Source organism: Chlamydotis macqueenii, chromosome 5 (assembly GCF_036417535.1).
Source record: "Chlamydotis macqueenii isolate bChlMac1 chromosome 5, bChlMac1.mat, whole genome shotgun sequence".
NCBI lineage: Eukaryota > Metazoa > Chordata > Aves > Otidiformes > Otididae > Chlamydotis > Chlamydotis macqueenii.
In genome coordinates this window covers 11,161,973-11,175,683 of record NC_141560.1, presented here as the reverse complement: position 1 = coordinate 11,175,683, position 13,711 = coordinate 11,161,973, and the positions used below count along the sequence as shown (strand labels likewise).

The 13,711-nt window shown below is 37.5% G+C and overlaps 1 protein-coding gene across 1 annotated transcript in view; it reads left to right on the top strand.

Annotated features, from left to right (window-relative positions):
• Positions 1–13,711, top strand: part of TDRD9 (tudor domain containing 9) — a 79,147-nt gene that overhangs the window by 34,196 nt on the left and 31,240 nt on the right. Inside the window, exons 8-15 of the mRNA XM_086749503.1 lie at positions 2,846–2,949; positions 3,900–3,958; positions 9,392–9,446; positions 9,586–9,670; positions 10,366–10,423; positions 11,039–11,143; positions 12,553–12,650; positions 13,030–13,161. Of these exons, the coding sequence (XP_086605629.1) occupies positions 2,846–2,949; positions 3,900–3,958; positions 9,392–9,446; positions 9,586–9,670; positions 10,366–10,423; positions 11,039–11,143; positions 12,553–12,650; positions 13,030–13,161 (696 nt within the window). The remainder of the gene's footprint in view (positions 1–2,845; positions 2,950–3,899; positions 3,959–9,391; positions 9,447–9,585; positions 9,671–10,365; positions 10,424–11,038; positions 11,144–12,552; positions 12,651–13,029; positions 13,162–13,711) is intronic.

The following is a 13,711-nucleotide window of genomic DNA, read 5'->3' as shown; positions in this document are numbered from 1 at the left end:
CCTTAGATTATCACATAGATTCGGACAAAAAGTACTACTTCTCAAAGCTGCTGGAATGTTGTCTGTGCTTTCTCGTGGACTAATCAAACTTCATTGGAAAAGCATTACTACAGTGGGTATAAAATGCAGTTAAGAAGCTCTGGGACTGACAAAATTGTACACCTGAAAAGTCTACCTGACTAGTTGATTCAAGGGGGTCAGAGAAGTGGAAAGAATATTGTCAAGTTCTTACAGATGGCTTTTTTTGATCCTCCAATGCATTCTATACCAGAACAAAGGAGGATAACTTTCTCAACGTTTTCAGAAAGGAGTCTTTCTTCAGACACAAGGCAACCTAGGGTTGCCATGATGTAGTGTTACAGGTTGGTTAGTTCTGGTAAGGGTTGGAAAGCCGAGGACTGAGGCTGCAGTAGCAAAAGCTCATCTAAATCACTGTTGCCAAATTGATGCTAGCACTAGTGCTTTTGTGATTCTCTCGTGAGCTCCTTCAGAACAGAAAACTGGTAGAAAAATAACTAACTTAATTTTAATAGTTAGTTCTGTTTTCTGCAGTTTTAGATCTCTGAAACATCTCTACAAGGTCAAATGTGTACAGTAGCAGGCAGGTTTTGGGTCAGGTTAAAACTGTCTTGGCACTGAACCTTGAACTTGGATGTGCAGTCCCAGTGCTAGAGCTGGGAAAGAGGCAATTGAAAGGACAGTCCTGCTTCCTCTGCCTTTTCTCTCAAGAACACCTTGGTAGACTGTGACAGATTAGAGTCAACGCTATTGGGGTTTTTTTCATTCAGGTTGGTTTTGGTGGATTTTTTGTGTGGTGGGTTTTTTGTTTGGTGTTTTTTGGGTTTTTGGTTTTTTTTTCGTTTTGTTTCTGTGTGGGTGGTTTTTCTTGTTGGTGGTTTGTTTTTTGGTTTTTTTTTTTTTTTTTTTTAAGATAAAAATAACTTTTCTCCTTCCCACATTCTGATTTACTCTTGGATAGGTTTATAGCTAGCAGTAATACTTCCTTGTAGCTTTCACTTTGCCTTGTTAGATAAGGTAAGTCTTTGCTGTTCTTCTTTTACAACAAAGTCTTTTCATTCTTCTGTTCATTGAAATAGTCATTTGCTTCTGTTCAAGTTTCAACTGATCCCCTTAAAACCTGTTAAGAATTGCAGATACATAGTCAGTCCCCATCAATTTCCCCAGTATCACAAACTTGAGTACTTGTTAGCTTCAGGAGTTCTTCTGCTTCATGGGCTGGCAGGTATGCTGGCTCAAAACTTTGAAAAGACTTGTCTCACGTTAGAGGGGCAGTTTTGTACAGTGTCATTAACTCATCGCACACTTAGTGACCTTTCCTGCTTCATCCTAGGGTCATGTTTGCCTTTCAGCAGCATTACATTGCAAGATAGCTATTTTCTTACGATCAAAGTAGCTGGTCCAGGTGGTTCTTTATTTTCAACCAATACAGCATCCACTGGTATCCAGAATTTATAATCCTCAGATGCATAGGTTTACACGTTGTCTTACTGGATTTCATCTCACTTCAGACAGTTGAAGGACACATATGAATGATACTCTTATCAGTACACACATGATGCATTCCGAGTTTATGAGTATATCTTTTTCAGTTGTTTTTTTTTGCTCACTGAAAACTTGTGCAGAATCCTTTCTTGCTTATATGATAACTGGATTGGAGCAAGTACGTAATCCTAATTTTGTATTTGATTAAAATAAAAGCAAATGTCTGTGGAATGTGGACAACTGGTAAATACCTTCTGCTTCTTTACAGGGAAACCTGGAATATCTTAGTTTTGTGTGAAAAACCTTAAGTATCACCCTTGGCTGCTCAGCTTGCATTTTTAGTTTCTTTCCAAGAGTGACTTTTCCCTACACTTTATATCTTGTTAAAAGTCCGTGGCTACCACTGCATCTTACCTTATGTTGGTATTTCTCTGTATGTATTTACCAATTACTACTGATTATTGCTTTTTTATTGCTACCATGAGGTCCAATTCTTAGTGTTATGCTTAAAGTGCAAATGCTCAGTTTTCACTGTTGCTTCAATTATAGTACCATTCCGTAAAAGTAAAAATGAGAACTCCATGCCTAAATACAGGTGTATTTCAATAACAAAATTCTATTGTAGTGTATCAAGCACCGGATGAAGGCGACTGATAGGCTAGAAGAAATACTTGGTTGAGCATAAACGTAAAAATGGAGGTTTGTTAGCTCGTAAGAAAATACATGCTTTTTAAAGCATACACACAGTCACTTGAATCTCTTGATTTTCTTGGGGGAAATGTTGTATGACTGTCCTTGTTCCAACTAGGACAGAGTTAATTTTCACCTGAGCTCAGAGAGGAACTGGAGCTGGTCAGGGAACAGCGAGCGTCTGTATGGTATTTTAGCTACTGAGTGGAGCTAAACCATGACTATGACTTAAACTGTTAGATTTCAGCATAAAAGTAAATAAAATATTTCACTTGGGGGTGGAAGGAGGGAAGAGGAAAGAACTGCAGAGGGTAATAGGAGGGAGAGGTTAATCTCATGTGCTTAACACTTCTGGATAAGGAATATCTTCTGCAAATGTCAGGGGAAACTTTAGGGGATGGAGTGTGGGCTAGTGCTTATCTGAAGTAGGTAAATATCAGAAGTATTTCTTTAGCATTAGAACGGTAGGATGCTGGAAGGAAAATGTCTATTTAGAAGGAAATGAATGCTCCAGACAAGTTACTTCTTTGTCCAGCTTCTGTGCTGGATCAGATTTAGTTGAAAAGTGCTTGACAAATCAACAAAGGTAGGTGATCTACAGTCTTTTAGCCTGTTACACTGTGTTAACCTCAGTACCTTCTTCTCCACACAGCTTCCCTCTCAAAAAATTGAGGAACCAGTGATAGTAAGGGAAATGTATGAAGTAGCAGTGTCTTTGATTAAGTCATTTGATGACTTGGAGATGAAGAGCAACAGGTAGGATACAGGTCAAGATACGGTATCAGTGGTTCTTTGGAGAATTGAGACACTAATTAAGGAACAGCAGCAGCCCAAGTATTATAGTTATTAGTGGTAACTTAATTTTCTGTGCATCTCTGCCTTTATTTTTTATATTTGTGAGATTTCTACTCAGGTTAGTCACACTAAAGCTGCTTGTAGGTCTTTCTGAGTGCCCTGTGCTCTTTAAATAAACTTCATGCCTTGGAGTGAAAGCGACCGTTCAATGTATTACCATTTCAGCTTTCAAATACCAAAAGGGCTATTGCTAACATCCATTGTTATGAACCTTCCATTGAAAATTATACTTAACTGTTAATTATATAGTTTGAGGGTAGAGGCTGTCAAGATGCATGAAAAAATTTTGTATCAGGCATGATTACTACCTGAAAAACGAGTTCTCTATTATACTAAGTTGATTTTAGCATCTTGACCCATAATGGATAAACTTAGAGGGAGACATCTTCAGTTAATGTAATGACCTGTAGTTCTTGATAATGGTTAGTTTTCTTGCATGCTAGGTTTTTGTTAAAGGTATCTAATGTTCTTTTTAGAGTACAAGAATATTACAAATACTTGAGAAATTTACTGAATAAATTTAATAGAATTCTGCAGTAGTAAACTACCTTTTCATTTTAAGATCTTTGGTAACCTAATTTTGATTAATTTTGTTGATAAATAAGAATGCTTCTGTTTTGACATAATTTTGAAGACAAAACTAAACCTAATGATCTAGTTCCAGTTTTTATATACTGTGTTTTCCAGAAAGTGTAGTTGCTAATAGTGTTTTGAATTCCATTTCTTCAGGAAGTTTTAAATAATATATGTTACACAATGTGCAGTTCTGCTTGTTCTTTCAAAATAAAATATCTTGTGGTAATAAGGTAGACTGAGATTGTAAAAGTAACAAAACTGCATATTCTTGTTAGGGAGAAAAATAAATTGAGTGTTGCATCAGAACGTGGAAGTGTGCTAGTATTTTTACCAGGTGAGTGTACATCTTAATAATTTTCCTTATTTGTCATCTGATAAGCTTTCTTCTTGTGCTTCTTCCAAGGGTTTACTAGACATGTATTTAACTGGGGTTAGTCGATCTATTTGGGTATTTTTCTTGCAAGCCTGTTTAAATATGGCAGTAATTGGAAGAACAGTGAGTCAAAAATTAAGACTTTGTATGTTTTAGAAATGAAGCTACAGTAATAAAATGAATTCTACAGTTAATCCACAGAAGTTCAGTTGCTTTACTTGTTTAAAAAAATATTTTTTTTAAAACATTAGTTATTAAATATTGTATGAAGTTCCTAGGACTCTTTTAGAGACATTTTATTATCTACTTATAGTGTAGTCTCTTCCCTGAGTTTTATTTAGATTCTTGTAGTAAAAGTTAAAATTCACTTTTTTCTTTCCATGTACATTGGTTGGTGTATAAGGATATAAGAAAAGTATATAAGGCTGGTGTATAGTATATAAAGATAAGTATATAGTTGGTGTACAGAATATAAGGATCAGAGAACTGGTTATATATAGTTTTAGTAAACGGTAAACCTAGGTTATCTTACCCACCTGTCTTACCTGTAAAGTCTAAGTGGTTCAAGTAAGAATGACTACCATAACAAAAGCATACAGTAATTTTTCTGTAACTAGGCTGCAGCCTAGGTTTCCAGAGCATCACTAACCTATTACTTGGTGCTTTCACATATTCTCTTACTTCATGGACGTGAAAGTTGTTTAGTTGAGAACGTTGAAAAGACTTTGGCATGTTCTAGTGGAGTCAGCTGCTTCCTTGGGCATAGTGAGATCTATTCCTACCAGGACTTCCTAACTCTCTGTAAAATCTTTGTGGATGTCCTTTCCCTTCTGCATTGAGCTTAGCAGTGGACACACTAGTGCTAGGGCTGGAAACATAGCACGTCAGCACAAGAATACACTGCACATACAGCTTTCACTGGAGGGTGCTCCTCACCAGCTGAAAGGCATTAGAACTGCCTTTCTTGCAGTTACAGTCTCTATCAAATCAATGGGTAGAAGGAATTAGTTCATTGTGTCCATGTAGGACCCATTCCAGTTTGCCATTAATAAAGTTGGGAGACCACCTCTGTTGCCTCTGCCCTCTCATATTGGTGTTTGTGTGCTTTCAGACTTCCTCAGGCCCTCTGAGTCTTCATTTCAAGGTGAAATTGCTCTTTAGCACTTTCAATTCCCAAATCTTTTTTATCTTTCACTTTGAGGTTTTGATTTTTTTTTTTACTGTGCTGCTATCCCTGATGACATATAACTACAATTGATAAAATTTAACTTTTTGTTTAAATACACTTGGTGAATTCATGAAAACGTGTGAAGCTATTGCTTTCTGAGTGAGCTGGTATTTAGGTTTTGTTTGTATTGCTGTTCAGTGTTTGACCTTGGCATTTTCTATAACTGAATATTTAAGCTTGATCTTGAACATAGAATTAGGAAATACCTCTTTTTCTTCACAAATAGTCTTTATATAGAACTGGAGAAAAGGGGAGGAGAGCCCTCAGTTTACAAGAGGGCAGCTGAGACAGAGGTTTGGGTAAAAATAACCTCCACATTTAGGACACTGATTGGAGATGCCTAGATTTTTTTTGAGTGCTTACAATTACATAGCATTTGTACATTCAGAATAACACTCCCATTGACGTCTCAAGCTGAGCAGGCATCAGCAGCCAGGAAGAGCAGTGCCGTGCTGGGGAGTACTGTTAAGTGATTTTTACCTGCTGTCTGTGTGGAACTCGGTGATGGGGCAGAATCTGCTTCCATAGAGCAACTGCAGCTGTCTCCAGTAGGATGCCATGTATTCCCTTCCTGTTGTAATTGCTTGTCTTGTTCAGTGCTTAATTTTTTTTTATGTTACTGAGTCTGATTCTTTACAGATAAATATCCTTCAGGACACAGCTCTCTTTTGATTCCAGAGCTAGTCCATCCCTAGGTACTAGGTGACACAAAGTGTCATGTTAAACTGTACAGTGATTATTATTTTTTTTTTTAACATGTGCATAAATATTTACCCAGTGGGCTCCATTAAGTTTGCGCAACTAGTCTTAATTCTGGCATTTTTCGTTTGAGTGCTTGACATGGCAACCTTAATGTTTCTTGAGCATATATGTTGATGTATAATTCTTTAGACTTTTTAAAGGACAAATTGGAAAATGAGGTCAAGACTGTGACTGAATCAACCCTGAGCTACACCTTCAAGTATATAACATGCTTCTGCCAGACTAGCTGACGAGCTAAATGAAAGCAACAGTAGGTTGAAGTGGTTGTCATCCACTTCAGGTGCTTGCAGAAGATGAGAATGACCTGATATCTCTGTGCCTCACATGCTCTTGCTGATGTCAGGAATTGCATAGCTTAAAGCTTTTGGGGTTTTCTTTCAATGAGATTTTGCTGTTGCTGTCCTAAGCTTTTATCGTGTCAATATATTTATCTGTTTTGTATTTTCTTTTGCACTTCTTTATGCCCTACTGTCGTTATTGTCCTGGTATGTTTGCCAAACACGTCCTGTTACTAGTTAGGATTTTAGTTCTGAGATCTGTTTCTTCTGGTGGCAGCCTTTTGTTCTGTAGACTCATGATCAACTCTTGTCACTTCCAGAACTGGGCAGCAGATACTGCCTGCTGTATCTAGTTAGTAATTACGAGACTGATTTGTAATTACTGTTAATATTGGTTATACAGAGCCTGCTCCTACCAATCATGCTTCTTTGAATTGCTTTTAAACATAAAGTGAATAAGTGTTCTAGTCCATGAATAGACATATTTTTTTTCTGTATTATTATAATCTTTAAAAGTGGTACTGTTTTTATATTTCCCAGTTTGCGTGTTTTTCTCTACAGTGTGGAAGATGCTTTGCTTAGAGCTATGTTAATTGCTTCATTATGGTGCTAGTCATTAGTTTATTATGTGGTGTCGTAGTTCAGCCCCGATCGGGACCAGACTACGCAGTCTCGCTCTCGCTCCCCCCACCCTCCAAGAGAATAGGGGGAGATGATATAAGAAAAACGGCTCAAGGTTTGAGATAAGGACGGGGAGAAATCCTTAAAGTTACCGTTACGGGCAAAACAGACTCGACTTGGGGAAAACTATTCATTTATTTCTAAAATTAGCAGGAGAATGAGACAGGGAACAAGATAACCTCCCCCCACCCCTCCCTCTTCCCGGGCTTAACATTATCTCTACTACCTTCCCCTCCCGAGTGGCACGGGGGGGGGAAAAGGGAATGGGGGTCACGGTCAGTTCATCACACGTTGTTTTACGCCACTGTATCATCGTCGGGGGAAGAACTCCTCGCATTCCTCCTCTGCTCCAGCGTGGGGTCCCTCCCACGGGCCACAGTCCTTTGTGAAACTGCTCCGGCGTGGGTCATCTCTTCCACGGGGTGCAGTCCCTCTAGAACAGCTGTCCCAGCAGGCCCTCCATGGGCCACAGCCTCCTTCAGGCCTCCACCTGCTCTGGCGTGGGGTCCTCCATGGGCTGCAGGTGGATCTCTGCCCCTCCGTGGACCTCCATGGGCTGCAGGGGCACAACCCGCTCCACCATGGTCTTCACCACGAGTTGCAGAGGAATCTTGGCCAGGAGCCGCATTACTCCTCCCCCTCCTTCTTCACTGACCTTGGCGTCTGCAGCCGTTCCTCACAACAGGCTGCAGACGCCTCTCAGGATCCTTTTTACATCTTATTCACTTCTCATCTCCTCTCCACTTCTTGCAGCCAGGCCGGGCCGAGTTGGGCCCAGTCGGCTGCCCGGCGGGAGGCCAGAGGGTGAGGCCTGCAAGGCCCATGAGGCTCGCGCCTCCCCCTCTCTGCCCCCCACTCAGCTGCTTCACATCTTCTCCTTTTTTTTTCTTCTGTTTTCCCCTACTTAAATATGTTATCGCAGAGGCGTTATCACGGGACATTCTGCTACCAATTGGCTCGGCCTTGGCCAGCAGTGGGTCCGCCCTAGGCCCGGCCGAGTCCACTGAACAAAGGGGAGCGACTTCTAGCAGTTTCCTACAGAAGCTACCACCTTAGCCCCCCCTCACTAACAAAACCAGAACATGTGGACAGTTATTTGCATTCTCAAGTACTCTTACTTCATTTGAGCTGTGATGTAAATCCGGCTTTCTAGCTGTCTTTTTACAGTTCTAATGACATTGTTTTTCCCTTGCAGTAGCCTCACACAAAGCACATCTCTGAAACTTTTTAATTTCCCTCTGATTGCCCCACCACCACCATTTTTTTTTCCTTCCTCCTCCAACTTACCTGTCCTCACCCCAACCCTGTTTTCTTTTATCTCCTTTACCTATAGTCACTTCCCCTCATTTTCTGGTTACAGTCCTTCTGCCTCCAGTAGCTGACTAATCTCCATGTTCTCCTGCATTTTCTTTTCCCAGCGAACCTTGTATTATCACCATGTGGGTTTTTTACTGAATTTGTTTCTCCTTTTCTTGCCCCGTTTTCTTGCTTTATAGCACTTTTACCTTGCTTACCTTAATTTGAGCATGATTTTCAGCCCATCACATATCCTGTCCTCTCATTTCAGATCTGAGTTATTCTTTTCTCTTATCTTTCTTTAAAATATCTCTCTTCCTTCACTTGCATTTGTCTTCCTTCCTTCTCATTTCCGAAGTTAAGTAACAGTCATCTAAGGAGTGCAAGAACTTTCACATGCAGATGTTCAGACTGCTTTTAGTCTCACTGAAAATTGCAGCAATCCCACATTGCAGTTACAGAATAATTTCATTTTTACTGTCCAACTGGGGAAGCCCAATGTTGGACAGATTTTTGAAAATGAGGCTTTTGGAATTGAAGTGTCAATAAGAAGTAAACTAGGCTACTCAGAGAGGTTATGCTTGTGGAGGCATTCAGGAAGACAGCAAAAATCCCTTGATCATAAGATTTTTTTCTGGCAGACGTGAAATCCATACCCCAGAAAATGGGCACTGGAACTGCCAAAAGTAAGATGGTTAAGGCAGAAATAGATCTCTTTTTTTTTTTTTTTTTCTTTTCTTTTTTTTTTTTTTCCCCGTGGAAAACCTGCTCTTGGAAACAGCTTGTTTTGGCTGAAATAACCAAATTTATCCTAGACCAGACATTCAGCTAATAGTGAGCATTGTGAGTTGTAAGGAACTGAAACAAGGGCCAACAATGGGACACTGGCAGATGGCGTTTATATCTGATATTGCTGCTTTACTTCAGTAAGTGTAAAATTATGCAAAATTACTCTTGAAAAATTAATGACTCACTATTTCAGTGACTCATTATTACATTTACTGTTTTAACTTTTCTGCTGTTCTATTATATGGTGAAAAGGAGGTAATAATGAAAGACCATTAAGAATTTAAGTAGACATGAGAATTGGTTTTAGAATTGTTAGTGATTACTAAAAAGAAAACAAACTCTTGATTCTTTTTTCCCTAGGTTTGAGTGAAATAAGCTACATGCACTCGTGTCTCTCAAGTATGTTTAACAAAAGGTGAGTTAGACCACGTTTTTTTCAGTTTAATTGAACTTGAATGTGAATCCTTCAGCTGGATGAGTGCTAAATACCTAGTGTTTTAATTAATTTTTATATTCTTGCATCAGTAAATACTTCACTAATATATTTTTTTCAGGTGGCAAGTGTACCCTCTTCACTCACGTGTGACATTAGATGAACAAAGTAATGTATTCTTGACTACAGTTCCTGGCTACAGAAAAGTAAATATTGATGAATTATTACTTCTTTATTAAGTGTGTGAAACCTTTTGATATAGTAATAATAGCAAATAATAATGTACATAAATTACTAATACCTGTGCCAACTCGAACCATTGTGTGGGGACAAAGCAGTTTTGTTTTTTCAAGATGTAAACTGATTGCCTTTCTTAGCAAGCTGTTGCTTTAACTCGTGTTTAGAGCTCAAGAGAAGTGCAATAACAGCTAATTATCCTTAAATTACTGTGTGACACTTTTTTTTTTATACTTCAGAATTGTTTCTGCATGTCAATTCTTGCATCTGCGTGACAGTAGTATGCTGCTGGTGGCACTGCATAAGCAAAGTAGTCCCCCAGTTTGGAGGTCTCACCTGCTTTGTGCCCCACATTTTGGTTAGTGTCTTGGTTTTCTGCTAGTAGTGTGATGTTTTGTTATGACAAAAGCATAAGGAAATATTTGCCTTCTTCCTCTATATTTTCATATACTATACTACTTTATTATGCTTTTCTGATCTTAGCAAAAGAAAATGCAAGTTTTCTTGCGTTTTATTGGGTTTTTTTAATACGCAGAGCAGAAATATTATGTTGCCATTACATGTATGTTTCTTCATAGCAAGCTAGATATTTAATGTAGAAACATTAATGTGAGTAATTTCATCTTTATGCACTTGTTACTCATTTCTTTGCTTCAAAACTCAGGTTATTTTATCTACAAACATAGCTGAGAGCTCTGTAACAGTTCCTGATGTTAAGTATGGTAAGTCATCTAAATCTTTCAGTTGTATAAACACTGTATTTGTAATGTTTTCCTTACTTCTGCTAGCCTAAATCTCCGTAACATGTCACTGGTTTACAAGACATTGCTGTTAGAGTTTAATTTTGACAGTTGTTGAGTTATTTATTTCACAACAGGGAACAGTTTTAAATCTGAATATAGGAGGAAATATTACACCTACTGAGTGGGGTGTTGATTTTAATATTTACTTGGGGGGAGGGGAATAATTTTAAATGCAGTAACAAGCAGAATCAGACCTCATGTCACAACTACCTTAAGCTTTTTATTCCCATTCTGACTGTATTTTGAAATTATTGTGTCAGATAAACCAAATTCTGGTACAGAATGTCTAGATGCAGAAATGATTGCCGTTTAATGCTTGTCATCTGTTTATTATGTTAAAATCTATTTGCAGTTCTGTTAGTATTCAGAGTATCTTGGGTCTGGTTGTTTATAAATCTAGTGTTCTGCTTATTTGGTTTCAAATCATTGAAACTTTCCTTTTCTGATAACACAAAGTCAACCAGTATTTTTTCCACTGCCATGAAGATAAATTTGTTTTGTAATACTACTAGATATTTTTTTTCTTAATTGCAGTGATAGATTTCTGCTTAACTAGAACTTTGGTTTGTGATGAGGAAACTAATTACCAAAGTTTGAGACTTTGCTGGGCATCTAAAACAAACTGTCATCAAAGAAAAGGTAAGATGACAACAGGTAATGGAAAGGAATTTTAGAAGCAAACCTCTATGGAGAATTCTACTTTTCATTTTATTAACAGTGAAAAAACACAGATTACTTTTGTCATGAATAGTTTATACAAAAACGTAATTCCTTACCGTGTCAGGATATTAAAATGTGATTAAACAACTATGCCTAAATGTTTTATTTTCCAGAGGAATGTTTTGTATTTTATTGAGAAATACTGAAATTCATGGGTCATAAAACTTACAAGGGTTCTTTGTTATTTAATAGTAATTTTTTTAATCTGGACCGTTTTTAAGAAGGAGAGGTAGGACTGCTAGGTATTTATTAACTACTTACGAGTTTCAGCAACAAAATAAACTTTCATGTCTATTTGTCACTCTTAAATCAGTTGAAATATCCACAGTGATGCTACAGTTGGTAGCACAAGGTTAGATAAGATTTTATATCAGCTCTTCCAGTAAGACAGTACTCTTAAATATAAAAATCTTTTGTTTCAATCAAAAAGAGTACTAAAAAAATTAATAATACTTACATCTTTAGATGTAAAAATACCCTCACTTTTACATATCATGGGAACTTCACAATTACAGCTCTATTTCCATTTGGTTCTGGGTTGGTGTAGATTATGACAACCAACCAATATACAATCAATACTTTGTATAGCAGACTTGGATTTGTTATGCATATGACTTGAAAATACGGCGTAATTCTCCAGTGGAGTATCCCTCTGAGTGGAGTACCCTTTAGTTTCTTGAAGTGAATGATGTTAGTATTTGTGAAGGCAGACTTTCTGAATCGGTGTTTCCTATAAATAGTACATCATAAGGATGTTTTGCTGTTTGTCATGGTATGTTAAAAGGTGCTTGTATAAAAAAATCTGTGCTAGCTATAGAGTCAAATAGGAAATAAAAGTGTACTTATGGTGTAAAGAAATACAAATGCAAAACGTATTTACTCTGCATATAGAATCTTCAGTTTAGGGGTATTCTAAAATTTGCATTGACATATTTATCTATATTAAATTTAAATTTAGACTTGCATTTTCCTGGTTTTGAGGAAGTGTATTTTAGCACAGGATTTGTCATGTCTTTTCAACTGAGAAAGATGGATGCTGATCTGAGAGCAGTTATGTGAAAGAGGTATTTGGGTGAAATACTTAAGTAACTCTTTTGTTTGTTACTACTGCTATGAAAGCAAAATGATTTCATCAGATCCTTGTGTAGGAGAGAGTAGAGAGAATGTCTCCACTGGGCCTGTCTGCTGCAAGAGCAAAATACCGGTCAGCCTGCAGCATCAGCTGTCACGTGTTGCTCAGCTCTCCAGAAGGCTTGTAGATGGATGGGTTTTGAACAGCCTGAAACTTGGGCAATTTACAAATTAGTGTTTTGTTCTTTTGTATAAAGGTCGTGCTGGACGTGTTTCCAAAGGGTATTGTTACAGGCTTATACACAAGGACTTCTGGAGAGACTTTATTCCAGAGAAGTCAGTACCTGAGATACTGGTAAGACTTTTGGGGATCATTAAGATTTTTTTTTAATGTATATCATCGTAACAGAGACAATAAAAAGAAACTTGGCTTTACTTTTCCTGAAGACAGTGTACAATTTAAATAATTACTAGTAACTGTAATACTGAATACAATTCCAAGTTGAATTGATTGACAAAGACCATTCCACATGGTTTTCTTCATAGGAGATGCGTTATAGCAGTAAAATAGATGTGGATTAGAAATAAGCAATCTATTCAAAAGAAAAATATCCTTAGATACACAAAATTAATTTCAGGTTTTACTAATTGGCAAAATTCAACTTCTTTTTTATATAAAAGACCTTCACACTTCCTATGAGGGGAAAGTAACAATAACATTGTCTTTCCTTCAGCGTTGTCCATTGGGAACTACAGTCTTAAAAATAAAAAGGCTTGATATGGGGGGACCAAAAGCCTTGCTGGCAACAGCTCTTTCTCCACCCAGCGTAGGTGACATTGAACGTACCATACTTCAGCTGAAAGAGGTAAGCATTCTTTTGAAGTTATTAAAATCAAAGTAATAAAAATGTACTGTACAAGTGTTTTTCTTGGTATTTAAGGTAGTAGTAGCCTTAATTGCAACCTGAAATAGGAACTGTGTCTGGAGAATCTTTTTTCATGTTTGGCTGTTGTTTGGTTCCTGTAGTCTTCAGCATAATTTCTGCAGTTACTTCATTAAAAAAAAATCATGATTTCATCAGGGAGGAATGATACTGTTTGTGAACTAGCATCTATGGTGAGAAAGAATAGAAAAGAAGTAAGAGAACTTGAACTGTTATTTATTAATAAGTAGCAAAATCACACTCTTGCACCTTATGATATGTAGGGGTCAGCCTGAAGACCCCCTTCTCTACAAGGGAGTTGATGATTTTGCCTTTCAGTTATAAAGTTGGTATGGAGTAGAACATTCATTACATTAAACTTTCTATTTTCCAAAGCGCATACGAAATTATATTTTTATACAGTAGCTTGCTTTTATATCCCATGTATGTAGTAGAAGCTTTGGTTTCAAAATACTAGACCTTTAAAATTGGT